The 15,872-nt window shown below is 41.9% G+C and overlaps 1 protein-coding gene across 1 annotated transcript in view; it reads right to left on the bottom strand.

Annotated features, from left to right (window-relative positions):
- LOC145348898 (short transient receptor potential channel 6-like) overlaps positions 1-15,872 on the bottom strand; it is a 132,594-nt gene that overhangs the window by 22,620 nt on the left and 94,102 nt on the right. The window contains exon 8 of the mRNA XM_080196950.1: positions 4,583-4,778. Coding sequence (XP_080053076.1) covers positions 4,583-4,778 — 196 coding nt within the window. The remainder of the gene's footprint in view (positions 1-4,582; positions 4,779-15,872) is intronic.

Below are 15,872 nucleotides of genomic sequence, written 5' to 3'. Positions count from 1 at the left end.
TTAACAGTTCCTTTTGGCATTTGCTTTTGGCACTTGCTCATCACAGATCTCTTGAAAATTCCAATGAGCTTATGCATGTTTTATGCACATTCTGTCTACTTCCAAACATCCCAGATGGCACTTTACCTCTCCCAACGGTTAACGTACCTCTCCCAAAGTGCTTAAGGGGTGGCATTTAACTTTCGGGGAGAGGGTGAATCTGGGAGCACTTCTCCTCAGAACGTTATGGTTTTTAAAACTTTAATTTGTATATGTCCCAGTATAGATTTGGCTGTAATTCTGCCTTTCAAACCATTTTTCTGGAAGGGTTTCAGATATTTGAATGTTATTTTAAATCACTTTATAGATTTTAATAGAACTTTACAGCATGAATCAAAATAAAACAGTTTTAATGCCTTCCATTAAAGGTAACACAGAGCAATTTTTAAAAAGATCTATTAAAAATTCACCCACTATTACTACAGACAGTAGTTTGGACCATTCTGTGAAATTAACTCATCAAAACATTTATTTTCTTTCACTATACATAACACAATCATTAAAGAAATATCATTCTTAGAAATGTGGGCCGTGATTCTCCCATCCCGACCCCCAATTTTTCTGGCAGGTCACGGTGGGAGATGCCGACCTTATTCTGGGATTTGTCCATGTGCCAGGAACGCATGCACATCTCCCACAGCCTGCAAATAGTTGCCGGTCAGAACACGCTGGAAACCAGCAGGAAGGCAGGTAAGTAATTTGAATCTGTTTTTAATATGTTTTAAATGTCTTTTAATTTAATTATCGGGAACTTACCAGTCATGACTGAAACTCCCACCCCACCAGGAGTACTTCATTCTGGCAGGATTTAGAGTAGTTCCCCACATTCGAGGAAAGAGTGGGAGACCCCGTTGGAATGAAGGGCGGACAATCAGGGCCTCCCAGAGGGTTGAGCGGCGAGGGTTGATGACCCCTGGGCATGGGCACCCTGGCAATGCCAGAAAGTGCCCCCAGAACTGCTCAAGGGGCAAAGTACCCATGACCACTGGGCATCGGGCAATGCCAAGAGTGCAGGGCATATTGTGAGTGGAGCCTAGGGGCAATATGTGGGGGCGGGGGGAGTCCTGCTGCTACTTTGCATGATAATTGATCTGTACTGGAGGGGGGACAACAACTGGGGCAGACTGGGTGGGGGGGGGGGGGGGGGGGGGTAGTCTGCCGGGGGCCGGGGGGGGGGGGGGGGTGGTGGGTTCTGACCCCGGAGAGGTCAGCAGGAGAGTGGTCTGCCGGGTGAGGGGCGTGGGGGAAATCGCCCCTTGCTGGGGGCAGGACTGGACATTGGGGCGCTCTGGGACACGGGGGCTCAAGGCTGGCCCGGGAATTGTTGTGGGGACCAGACTGCTGGAGGGGCAGCACTGTGGGGGTCCTGGGCTGGCCAGCGATCGAGCCGGCCAGCAAACGGGGAGTCTGACTGACTGGGGCTACTGCACATGTGCAGAGCTCTAGAACTGTCAGACTCTAATGCGAATAGCCCCCTCCCTCCGCAACCCCCCCTCCCCCCGCAGTGTTTTTAATGAGATTCACGACTGTGACATCTTCATTGCACAGAGTGCGGAGATTCGAGTGAGAAGCTTAATTGACAAAACAGTTGGGATCTAGAGCAGTTTTCCTGCCCATTCTGCACTTTTGGGAGAATCGCGGCCGTGGTTTCCAGTAAGTGATGCTGGTAACTGAATTTTTTTGTTCCTCCAATAATTGGTTGACGACACAGATTATTGATGCCAATCAAGTGGTGTGAACTCCTTGACAATAAATAAATTGTAACCATGTATGCATAAATTAATTAAAAACTGCTGAAACTGCAGAAATAAACTAGGTGAAATGTCTGCTACACTGACAGGAGTATCCTGTAGACCACAGTGAAGCAGATCCAAACAAAGTTTAACAACAGGTTCAGTGCCAACAGTACCATCCCCAAAATCTGGGTGTAATGTGGGATGAGCTTCAATGATCTCACAGGAGCATCATTAGTGAATAGGGCTTTCCATCTTCCCACCTCTCTCAATAATGACTATACCCCCTTCATCTCCTCATTCAGCATCCTCAAAAATATCCCCCCCATCACATCCTTCAGCACACAGGGGCAGCTGTAACACCTCTCTTTCTCAGTTCAAGCACAAGAAACTCCCTTTAGCTTCAGCCACACAGCAGCGCATAGACAAATAAACATGATGCCAAACTATTGAAGCAATAACTGATAATTACATGCATGTTAAAGAGTGGAAACAGCAGGCGATAGACAGAACTAAGTAATCCCACAACCAAGGTATCCCGCACCAGAATTTGCACTTGGAAGCTTTTTAATTATGCACAGTAATTCCCCTCGACATTTCTGGCAACTGATTCATCTCCGCACCCACATGACAAGTTTGAACGTCCCAGTGTCAAATTTATGTACCAGTCCAGCGCACTCATATCACTCTCTTCAGCTCTCCTGTCCTCATTAGATTGTGCAAGATATCAGCAGTTCTGAGGGAAAATGCCAGCAACCTCAAGAAGAGGTCTGTTCCTTGATTCACCAACCTTCTCCCAAACCCATCACCTGAGAAGCAGCCATGCCCCACTTGAACCACTACCCACTGCATTTGGAGTCATCATCCATCCACTTCCAGTAAACCATGTGGTATCCCTTTGACCCCTTTATTTGTCAGCTTTTCATGCAGCCTTGTTGGAGTCCAGCATCCCTCCCCTCAGCCTTTCCTCTGCATGCCATTGTGAGCTCTTACCCTACTCCCCTCCATGCCCCACCTTCCTTCCCTATTGCTCCCCTTGTCTTCATTACACCATATTGTCCTCACCCACACTCCATCCCCAGTCGAACATTGGACCTTTATTACAGTGACTGCATGAGTCTAGATAAACACTGCTGTGTGGCACCAGAAGCAAAGAGACCCCTGTATTCCCCAACCCCAGAACCTGTACTGCTCCAACTTGGTGACACAGGAGAGTCCATGGGTCCAATGCTGTCCATGAAGACCAGCTTGGCATGGGAATAGAAAGCAGGAACCAGTCTGCCCTGCAGAGTGGTGAACAGCAAATCAGGAACAGTGCAGCACCATGGCAGTAAGTTGTTGCACTCACCCCAAAGTCTCTGGCAAACTGAGGCTCAGCTTGTGCACACATATCGCTAGCAATTGGGTTTGACACCAACGTAATTTCCTGCTGGCATGACCCAAGATTGAAAGGCCTGCAAATGAATGTAAATGGTTTTTTACCATCTGCCAGCAGGAAGAGTAACTATCATTAATTCGCCTTTGGGAGAATTGCAAGGGGATTCAATGCCAGCAGTTTCCAACATGTTGACTCCTATCAAATTGACTGTGCCTGAAGCCACCACCAAACCTGTCAAGGATGGGTTGGGAGATTGTCAACATATCGCTAGAGCAATGGTGTCGATGTGGGAAACTGAAACCACTTCTGAAATCTGAAAAAGCTGTACAAGCAAAATGGTCTATACCAGAGGGACAGCTGTGTCTTTGAATATTTGAACTTAAACAATGATTTCAACAAGTTAGGGAAATGGGGGTTGGGATCGGTTTTGGAACTCCACACAATAAGCTAAGAAATAATAGTAAAGGAGGGAAAAAAAAAGGGATAAATAAACAGGTCCGTGGGACAGGTACCCAGAAAGGAGTTCTGTAAATTAATGTGTGTTGTACAAGAAATAAAGAAAGTTAATCAGGAACACAAATTCATCTTGAAGGATGTGATGCCTTAGAGAGATTTAGCTACAACCTGACCATGATTGGAAGCTAAATATTTTCAGCCACAGAATTTTTTGTAAAGATATATTTTGAAAGGAGGAATGGTAGCAATATTACCGAAAATAACTTATTAGGCAATGGGAACAGTGTAGTTCACATGAAAGAGCAGCAAAGGATGTAAGGCTCTGGCCAAGGTTGTACGTACCTACCTGACAATTACAATGTGGATTTGGGCATGTGTCAATGCAGAGATCTGAGAAGCAGGCAGCAAAAATGACTGGTTACAATGGGAGGGTTTAGTTTTCACATTAAGAAATATTTCAGGACTGCTTTCTAGAACAAGCTGTTTCAGAACTGACAAGCGAACAGGCTAGACTAGAATTAGTGAGGAATAACAAACCAGAACTATTCAACAGTCCAATGACAAGAAATCACTTTGCATGGAGTGACTGTAATACAATTGGATTTGATATTTGACTTGAGAAGAAGGTAAAACCATAAACCAATGTTTTGAATTTAAATAAAGCAAATTTTGAAAGGGATGAGAACATATTATGTCCATTAAAATAAATGGAATAACATCACTATTGCAATGTAAAGCATTTTGGTTACATTTCATGAAGCATTTTTAAGACAGAAGGGGATTGTTCTGTCCACCCTGCCTGTGTCCTTTAAAGTTGTTTTTAGTTGATGAGCAAGCAGTATATTTCCATATTAAATCTAAATTTCACATTAAATCACAATTTCAGAACTATTATCTTTTGATTTTTCACAGTAGCATCAAGCAATGATCAGTTTTATCATAAAATGTAAAGCAATTAAAAAAACTGGAACTTCACCTCAATCTCCTGAAATGAACTATTAATCATTGCAATCAGCATGTTTAATAGGACAATGACCATTGTCACATGGTACACGCCATACAAAACGTAGCCAATGTTCTCAATAAATTTGTGACTATAATTGATCACGACAGACTTGACTTCTGATAATCCGAATATAGCCCAAAACAAAGTTTTAAAGCTTTCTTCAACACTGAAAAACAAGAGATGTAAAAAAACTTAGTTAGAAACATTTTCCACGTTAGTTCAAATACACATCCCAAATTCAAATTAAAATGGTGCATGTAATAACGCTGCGACATTATTATTTACAAAAAGCAAGATATTGTAGGTACTGAAAATCTAAAATATAACACAAATCCTTGACTGACATACACAGCAGATCTGACAGCATCTGTGGACAGAGAAACAGAGTTAATGAACAAAGCTTTCCTGTCCCACCCAACATGGTAATCGCAAAGATCCGTTAGCCTCGGGTGGGATTTTCCGGCTTTGGGGCGAGTGCAACTGGAAAATCCCACCCAAGATTTAAGTTTGATGACTTTTCACCAGAACTGGAAAAAGTTGGAGTTGAAACGAGATTTTAAGCATGAACAGAGGCAAGGGAAATATTCCAGCAAGGAAATTGGAGGGAAGGAAAGAACAAGAGGGTAGGTGTATGATGAGATGGAAGGAAAGAGAGACTAAATGACAAAATTGATAATGGCACAAGACAAAAGGAGTTGGTAATGGGGCAAGTAAAGAAAAAAAAAAGATGGGCCAAAAGGTGTAAATGGCAATAGAATAACTACCAACAGTGCATTCTAAAAAAATAAGAGCAGTGATATGATTTGAAATTGTTAAACTCAAAGTTGAGTTCAGAAGGCTGTAAAGTGAATAATCAAAAGATGCTGTGCTGTTCCTTGAGCTCATGTTAATTTTAATTGGAGGAGAGATTAATAATGGTTCACCATGATAAGGAGTGGATAGGACTTGAAGTGAAAGACCATAGCGCCAGAGAGGACAATCGGAGGTCAGACACCTTTTTGCTCATGAAGCATTAGCGAGCACCCATCTGATAAATAAGAAGTAAGTTGCCTCACAACCTTTGAACCCCACCACCAAGTTTCATTGGAACAGAGTAGGGAGCTTATGTCAGAAAAGCCAGAATGAGTGGTATAAGAATTAAAATGGCAGGCAACTGAAAGCTTGGGGTTACTGCTTTGATTTGCCCAGAGCAAAGGAGGCCACATTGTGAACAACAGATGCAATACACTAAATTGGAAGATAAAGTAAATTGCTGTTTCATCGGGAAGGAGAGTTTGTTCTGGGAAGTGGGAAGGAAGAAGATAAAAGGGAAGGTGTTGAGGCAAGGATAAGGACTACTTGAGCAGATTGAGAGGTGGACCAGGATGTTGCTGAGGGAATAGTTCCTTTGGAGTGCTGAGGGAGGGGAAGATATATTTAATAGTTGCTGGAGGTAGCACAAGTGGTGGAGGATAAACTATAGAATGTGCAGGCTGGTGAGATGCCTGGGAGCGGCACGGTGGCACAATGGTTAGCACTGCTGCCTCACAGCACCAGGGACCTGGGTTCGATTCCTGGCTTGGGTCACTGTCTGTGTGGAGTTGCACATTCTCCCCATGTCTGTGTGAGTTTCCTCCAGATGCTCTGGTTTCCTTCCACGGTCCAAAGGTGTGTAGGTTAGGTGGATTAGCCAGACTAAATTGTCCCTTAATGGCAGGGGGACAAGCCAGGGTAAGTGCATGGGGTTATGGGAGTAGAGCCTGGATATGATTGTGGGCAGTGCAGATTTGATGGGCCAAATGGCCTCATTCTGCACTGAAGGATTCTATGATTCTATGTAAGCCCAGGACAAGGGGAACCCTGTCTTGATTCTGGGAAGGAGGGGAGGAGATTGGAATCAAAAGTATAGAAAATGTTTTTGATACACTTGCAACCATCACAGAGGGGGAATGCTCAGTTGAGGAAATGGAAAGAAATATAATGAGTGCTAATTTTGAAAATGGTATTGTGAGAACAGACACGACAGGGATAGAGAATTGGGAGTTTGGAATGAGATCCTCTAAGAAGCAGAATGGGGGGGTGTTTAGTCAAGGAAGCTGAAAGCAAGAAATGATGATACTGTCATCAACATACCAAAAAAGAGGTGAGGATGGGGACAAATAGGACAGGAACAAAAAATATTCCACATATCATGAAAAAAATCAGGAATAATTAGAACCAACATGGATTCCAATAAGCAATATCATTTGCTCGGAATAAGTAAGACAAAAAGGAATCTGAGAAGGTCAGCCAGACAGAGGAGGCTGGTGGACAGGGCCAGGTTATGTCTCCATTCCAAGACAAAATGGAAAGCCTTCAGGCGGTCTTGATGGGGGATGGAGTTGGAGAAGGAAGAGACATTCATGGTAAAAAGGAGATGGTTAGGGGAACAAAACAGCTAAACTGCTAAAATGGCAGCGGTCGTTTGAAGAGTGGAAATAAAACTGGACAAGGGGAGAAAAATAGAGCAGTTTTGAACTTCTACATCACTAAAAAAAAACTATACCTCAATAATTCCAGTGTAACTTTTTCAATGGTTTTATACAGTGAGACAGTGAAAAATAAATTCTTGTCTTTCCAGTGATTTCTATTTGACTGCAGACTGTGAGGACTTCAACAGTGCACCATATGGAGAAGCATATATCTGCCAGCAACTTCTGGATTTCCACATTTACCTAAGCATGTGCAGGCTCCAAAAGTTTCTGCCAGTTTCAGAGGGAGAATGCTGGTGAGTGCATTTATTGCCCATCCCTAATTGCCCTTGAGAAGGTGATGATGAACCTTCTTCTTGAAGTCCATGTGGTCTTGGTACACACACAATGCCAAGAACTGGGAAACTTTGACCTTGAGGTATCTCCCTTCAACTACTTGTGTTCCTCCCAATTGAGAGGTATTTTACTCTCTACTGGCCTTTCTCACATCTTTTCTCAATCTAATTGAAATGATCTTCTGATTTCATACAGCATTTTTCACATTTTCTCCCAGTTTAAAAAAAAGCTTTACAGAAACTCAATATTGTCTGCCTCTTTGTATTTGACCTGTGTTTTTTAAACCTGTTGCTTACCCCCTATCCTCCTTGTGCTGGTTAATCCTACTTTATTAAATGCTAATGAAAGGTTTTTATCTGGAACACACGTTTTCTCTTGTCAGATGCTGACATGGCCATTGTTTATTTCCAGCACCTCCTGTTTTTATTTCAAATTTTCTTTATATCCTTGACTTTAATAGATCAATACTCTTGTACTTCTAATGACTTGGTGCGACAGATAAATTATTTTCTCTGCGAGATGTACAGAACAAAGTATATCGTTAAAATTGGAGTTAGGTCATTCAAGGGTGATGTCAGGAAGCATTTCTTCACACGAAACAGGAACTACCTTGCACTCACAAAGTGATATGACTACATCAACAGAGTGTTAAAAGGTTGAGGATATGATTTCCAGACAAAATAGCTACCAGCACCAAGGAGGGTGTAGACAGATTGCCAAAAGTGTGCTAATTGGCACATTTCTTTGTTTGCTTAACACAAATATACCAATCACACAGGATTGTGAAACTATATGTAGGCTCAATTTATTTGAAGATGTAGTAATGGATTAGTCAGCAGACAGACTTACTATAAATATTCAGCCACTATTATTAACAAGAAAGCCAGTTGGAACTTGTTCACGGCTGTTGAGAATTGTAACCCGTTGCTGGCTAAACTGATGTGGAGATTCCGGCATTGGACTGGGATGGGCACAGTCTCACAACACTAGGTTAATGTCCAACAGGTTCATTTGGTATCACGAGCTTTTGGATGTTGCTCCTTCATCACCTGATAAGGAGCAGTGCTCCGGAAGCTCATGATACCAAATAAACCTGCTGAATTTTAACGTGTGCTATAAGACTTATTACTGGGCTGAACTGAAAGCAATTCTGAAAAATGTCCAGCTACTGAAATGCTCCAGTAATGCCCAATGCAAACTGGAAAAACAACACCTCATCTTCTGATTAGGCACGTTACAACCTCCTGGACACAACATTGAGTTCAACAACTTTAGACTGTGAACTTCCCCCTCCATGTTTCTTGGTTTGCCCCAATACCACTCCACCCATCCCCCACAGGTCATCTGTCCCTTGCTCTTCAGTTTTGCCATCATTGAGCACTGATCTTTGTTACCCTATTAACACATTCTGCTATTTTATCTTGATGTTACTCCTCAGTCCTTAATATCACCCATGTCTTCAACCCATGACATCTTTGTCAATTTCACCTTAGCTCTGTGTACTCCTGACCTTATATTCTGCCCCCACCTGCCTCTCCAACTATATAATTCATTACATTTCTATCCCTCTTTAGTTTTCTAAAAGGATCACATGGACTCAAAAAGTGGGACACCAATTACCCAAAAAAACTAAGTGCCCAATGAACGGGAAAGCGTGAGTTATCCCTGCCCATTCTTGGAGGGAGCAGAGTAAAATGAATTTATGGTTTTCTGTGTGACACAGAGGCCGCAATGGGATTTACGCTGGTGGAGATATTAGATGCAGGTTGGTATTTGCATAATGTAATCAGCCTCACTTTGTTCCCTGGCACGAGACTGATTACGTCAAAAAAAATGACCCGGGAAGATTGTGACGGGTCAGACGCAGGTCACAATTCCCGTTTTTGGCCTCTCGCTGATATTTCCTCGCCTGCTGTGCTACTCGAGCAGTGCAGTGGGCCAGGAAAATCACAGCTGTGACCTCTGTTTTTCTCTCAATAGATGCTGTCAGACCTGCTGAACTTATCCAGCATTTTCTGTTTTTATTTCTGAGCAATGTCTGATGATCACACTTTTATGCATCATTACATATAATGAGAGGAGGAAATCACACCGACTTGTCTATATTTTATATTACTTTGGCATCCCTTTTAGCCATTATTGTCCCAAACTATTGTCTACACAATGAAATAATTTAACCGCTGATTGACCTTCGACATGAAAAATACAGTACAATACACCGTAAACATAAGCTTAAAAGCTTAGTACTGAATTTAGCACTTGACAAATTCAACCGTAACCCAGCACTCATCAATAATTAACACAGCCTTGAAAAGATTTGAAGATGACAGAAATGATTGAGGATAAATGAAATTTCTCAATGTTAATCAGCCTGCATTTTTTTTAATATGATGAGAAAAAGATGAGCCTAGATAAGTTCAAAAAGTTCCTAGATAATGGAATATTGGATAATGAAGTGTTGGCCACTTAACTGTGGACACAGATGTGTTGCACATCTGGGTACAACATGTACTGTATCAGAAATCCCCTTTTCAGGGTTAAGGTAATGGATATTTCAGTCCAAGTTTTAACATACTTAAGTGAGGATGTCATTTTCCAACATAAATTGCAGCTCCAGACTGCTCTTCTGTGTGGTACAAAATCCATCAAGATACACATTTGTCTTGGTAACATGTAACACATAATTGTAACAGCAATTGTACAAATAATCTGGAAGCATTTCTGAAGTGCCATCAATAAAACATGACTATTTCAAAAGAAAATGGAAATGTGTGGCCCAGATTCATTCATCTTCCTGCCTCAGTACCAATTAATGGAATAGATTGTTTTCCTGTGGACCTTTGTGGCATCTCAAAAACAGTGGCACACCACTGCATCTCATTGCTCATTGAAGCCCTCTTACCAGATCTGGAAAGCATGATCATTTAATCATAAACACATCCTTGCAGGGATGGAAGGCATTGCGTCTTGCCTCCATTGCTACAGGTCATCATCAATTGCATCTTCTATTCTATCAAGGCAGCCAGCAGGCAGCTAGTAAGATCCATCAACAGGAAGAGTTTCCATTCCCTCCATATGTCCAATTGGTCTGTGAGGACAAGAGTTTCCTCCATGTCTGTGCTTGTTTTCCTGGCAACTGCCAATATTCCTTCATCTACTGCCAGGCCTGACTGCATCAGATCTTCACTCAAATCTATTAAATGTGTAGGCCTTGTCCCTAAGCATCCATGTATACATTTAGTAGAAAGCCCCTCTTCAGGAACTCCAGACAGAGGCACAGTGTAGACTTTGAGGATGTTAAGGCCCTAATCATCAGGGGAGAAGGATGAAGAGAGGAGGAATTTAGAGACTGAGAGGTGACACTAAAAAAAAGATGTCCCTGCTACATGACAAGGTAGCCTCCTCCTTCCTCCCTCCAGGAAGAGACCCTTCTGCATTTCCATCACAGTCCCCAGCATAAGTTCCAGGTCAGTGTTGCTGAAGGGTCTGCATTGTCCTATATGCCAGGCCTCAGGCTCCCCTTAGACATTTTGCTTCCCTCTGGCGCTGTGCAAGGCTTTGGCACAAACTTTAAATATCACCTTGAGGGCAACCAGCAGCTTCAGTGAGGTAGGGTGTCGAAATAAGTTATACAATTCATCTGATCCACCTCAGTGCTACCCTCACTAGCTTGAAGTCACCATGTCAATTAAAGTCTCACCCCATAAGAAACTGAATTTTAATCAATTTTTTGCTAGAAGCAGGTTTCTGATCCAAAAACAGAGCTACCTCCTGCTTTCCTATACGTTTCTCCCCACTTGTGCAGTGTGATCTCTCTCCTACCTTTTTCAACCTCACCGTCTGTGTTCATCAGTACTTGGGGCAGATGATGATTCTGGCATATAGTACCTGAAAATGGATTTTCATGGTGACACTGGCTGTACATTCAAACATTTTCAAACCTTCACTTCCAGAAAAAGACAGAAGGACAAAATGTGAAAATCCTCAGTCCATCAAAAAGAAGCTATATTTTCATTGTGTGCCATTCTCAAAAGGTGCAAATCAGGTTGAGTGTATGCCTATGTGGCTGTAACTTTTTGGAAAATTATGTGGCATGAATATTGTTGTACCAACTGTGAACCTGGAAGAGATTCCAGTTTCACTGTTTTCCACCCCCAATAACCACCAGCATGGTTTCATTAAATTGGCATGAGCTTATTTCCTTTTTCCACAGTGTAGCACCAGGCCCACTGATTAAGGACCATCTCATTTTGTAAGGTTTAGAATATTAGTGAGCTATAGAAAGTTGATAGGTCAGTAACAAATTGAAAGCCTCGGTATTTTTGGTGGCACAATGCATGTGTCCATTTAATAATCTCTGGATTGTTACCTAAGCCATGTGCCAATGATATTGGATCAAACAGGTTAGAGAATTAAATCATGGTTCAAAGAATGGTCTAGAAAGTAGGGATTTAGGTTCATGGGACACTGGCAACAAGACTCAGAAATAGGGAGCTATTCTGTTTGTTTAGGCTCCATTCAATCGATAATCTTGGAGCACTGTCCTGGCCAATTATGTAACCAGGGCTATGGACAAGCCTTCAAACAACAGGGATGAGGGAGGGGGTATGGGTGAAAAAGGTCAATGGAGATTCAGAAATCCAAAGAGAAAAGTCAAGCTGACAGAACAATGTTGTCAGGTGGGTGAAGAGCTATAGAGTGAGGCTGGAAGGGACAGAGAGTTTACCATTAATTATGCATTATAGAGCAAGATCCATGCAGGTAATAGAATCATAGAATTCCTACAGTGCAGAAGGAGGCTATTTGACCCATTGAGTCTGCACCATCCACAATCCCACCCAGACCCTATTCCTGCAACCCCTCCTATTTACCCTGACACTAGGGTTAATTTAGCATGGTCAATCAACCTAACCTACACATCTTTGGACTGTGGGAGGAAACTGGAGCACCCAGAAGAAACCCACACAGACGTGAGGAGAATGTGCAGACTCCGCACAGACAGTGACCTGAGGCCAGAATTAAACCCGGGTTCCCTGGCGCTGTGAGGCAGCAGTGCTAACTACTGTGCTCCCCCAGTAACAGTAGTTAAAAATGAAACTAAAGGCTCTTTATGTGAATGAATAAATCATCCGTAATTAGATTAACTTGTGTCACAAATACAGATAAATAGTTTAGTTTTAATTATTATTGCAGAGACATGGTTAAAAGATGGCTAAGTTTGGCAAGTAATTATCCTGGGTAATGTAACATTTTGGGAAGACATATAGAATGAGAAAGGGGGAGTAGTTGCCCTGATAGTAAAGGATGACATAAAGACAGTAGTGAGAAAAGATCTGGCCTCAGAATAGCATTAAGTAGAATAGGTATGGGTGGATATTAGGAATAGAAAGAGTCAGATTTATGACAAGCTCCATATGCCACTATTCTGCACCACCACCCCCTCCCCCCCCCCAACAAGTCCATTGATATCTTCCTGAAGACTCGAGCTTTCTTCTTTAGTACCCACTACATTACAAATTTTTGTACTCTATACCTTCTTCTTATTTATACCTTCTATATTCAAGTGTCAATCATTAACATATGCCAGAAAAAGCAAAGGGGTTGGTAATGAGCCCTGTGGAGCTCAATACAAAATACCTACCTGTCACAGAAACATCAACCATTACCATTTTTTCCAGCATATGAGTCAGTTTTGGTTCCAATTTGGCATTTTTTGTTGGATCCCATGAGATTTTCATTTCGTGAACAGTCTGCCATGTGGGACCTTATCAAATATCTTGCTTAAATCTAAAACAACTACATTAAATATATCACCCTTATTGACCTTCTTTGCCAACTCCTCAAAAAACCAAATTGTGTTATTGCTGAAAAGAGAGACATATTGCCAACACTTTTCACCTTACACTCATGAGAATAAGTGCAAGAATGCCAAATTTCAAACAATTGTAACCATGTATATTACAATGTAAACAAGGTGTTGATTAGTTGGCAAGTCAATGCTGATTGGCTCAAGTGTTGCCAGGGAGAAAACACGGGGGAACTATAGATTCCACATGCTTCCGGGTAACTCAAAAAATGGCACAAGGCTTGAACCTATTCCTTTTTCTCAGGTATACAAATAGTCATTTGCTAGTACAGAACTTGAGTATTGCTGAAAAAAGAAACATGCTGTCAAAGTTTTTCATCTTGCACTCATCAGGGCAAATTTACAAGATTTTAAAATCTCAAAGAGAATAACAATTTATGTGGCATGGGAAGAAGGTGATCATTAATTGGCAAGTAGACTCTGATTGGTAGAGGTGTTGCTATGGAAAATAACATGGTAGTACCATAGCCTCATACACAACTGTTCACTGCATGTTCATTTTCCTTGGTCGGTTGGGATTCCTACAATTCCACGTGACATGAGATTGACCTTATTGACAACCTTGTAAATAGGACTTAAGCCATTTGCTTGCCATGCATTCCTGATACCAAAATAGGAAGCATCAGAACTGTCTTGCAAGATGGTGGCTACCCTAATCTTATCATTGCTCGCTATCCATCATGCAACATCATGAATAGGCCTAAGGCTGCTACTTTTGGTCTTGAAAAGTACTCGATTTACCTTAAAACAGTCTTCCACAGTAAGATATCTCAAAAATTTGAGCAGCAGGTGAAGTAAGCCATATCATGTTCCACAACATGTTCCATATGCAGCACAAATTATATTCTCCTCCAAGAGAACGCTGCTGTCAAGCCAAAAAGATGATCTGCCTCTTACCCAAATGAGGAATGTCAGTGCAGGTGTAATGTTAGGAAGTGTAGGCCATGCAGTATCAATGACAAGGGGATCACATCAAAAAGCATGTCCCTATGGCTGGATGCTAATGGCAAAATACTGATCATACTTAACTAGCTCATGCTCGCAAAACTCATGCCATGCCCAGCATTAGATACAATTCCGTGATTGGATAACATTAGTTAAGCTACCTTGATTGTGCTAAGAATTATACTGACAATCGGATTCTCAGTTAAGCTTGCAGTATATTTGCATGTAGTCACACACAGGGTCTTGTCCTTTGTGAACAGAACAAATTTGTAAACATGCATTATGCCTTTCTCAATTAAACAAAAACTTGTGGAGACAGCCATTCCTCAGATCTTTCCCTATGGCCAAGTCTCGACCAAGCAAAGTTGACCTGCCAGCTTTGAACTGAAACAAAAGCTTTGCAGTTAACTGTTTTCTGGTGTGTTCTACATGGCAACGCCTCTACCAATCAGGGTCCAGTTGCCAATTGATCAGCACCATCTTCTCATGAAGTATAAAATGTTGCTTGTTATTCTTGTGAATCTGTCCTGATGAGTGCAAGGTGAAAAGTTTTGACAGCGTGGCAGAAATTTTACAGGTGAAGCTCACAGAACGGCGTTCTCCATTGGCCTTAGACAGACCTTACAAGCCTCGGCAAGTGAAGCGGTAAAATTCCGGTCTCTTTTGTTAGTAACACTCCTTTTGTTTTTAGAGAGTGAGTTACTATGTGTGAACATATATTACTTCGAGCAAGCTTGATGAGCCACGCTCTGAGCTCAACCCATTGTCTTAAATTGGTTGTTAGCGCTTTCAGGATTATTTAGCAGGTGCTGCCAATCTCAGAATCACATCTAACTAAAGTTTTTTTTTGTTTATAAGCGCAGGCTGATTGATTACAATCTATAATCTGCCTGTTACAAACAGAGAGGTATGCATTGTTTGACTCGATCAGCAAATCATTGAGATGCGTGACCTACATACTTGGCACTACATCTACATTGTACCAGTATGATGCCAGGTGCATATGCTGTATATTCTGGCTTAAGAACGTCTTTGCTTTTTGTTGGGCAGCATGTACCACTTTTCAGTGATATTCAAGTTCTGTACTATCAATTATGTAAATCCGATACGACCTACCCTTCACAAATCCTCGCGGTCTTTGATTAATCTGTGCCTTTATAAATTAATATTTATAGCTGACTGTCCTGTAACACAATAAGAAGTCTCACAACACCAGCTTAAAGTCCAACAGGTTTATTTGGTAGCAAAAGCCACCAACTTTCGGAGCACTGCCCCTTTGTCAGGTATGTGGCACTTTTATTCACAAACAGGGCATATAAAGACACAAACTCAATTTACAAAATAATGTTGGAATGTGAATCTTTACAAGTAATTAACTCTTAAAGGTGCAGGCAATGTGAGTGGGGATAGCATTAAGCATAGGTTAAAGAGATATGTATTGTCCCCAGCCAGGACAGTGAGTGAGATTTTGCAAGCCCAGGAAAGTCATGGGGGTTACAGATAGAACCCAAGATCCACACTGAGGCTGTCCTCATGTGTGTGGAACTTGGCTATCAGCCTCTGGTCAGTGACTCTGCGCTGTCGTGTGTCGTGAAGGCGGCCTTGGAGAACGCTTTCCCGAAGATTAGAGGCCGAATGCCCGTGACCGCTGAAGTGTTCCCCA

The sequence above is a fragment of the Carcharhinus amblyrhynchos genome, chromosome 10 (genome assembly GCF_965287045.1).
Source record: "Carcharhinus amblyrhynchos chromosome 10, sCarAmb.v2.hapA, whole genome shotgun sequence".
NCBI lineage: Eukaryota > Metazoa > Chordata > Chondrichthyes > Carcharhiniformes > Carcharhinidae > Carcharhinus > Carcharhinus amblyrhynchos.
This window is presented reverse-complemented; position numbering and strand designations above follow the sequence as displayed.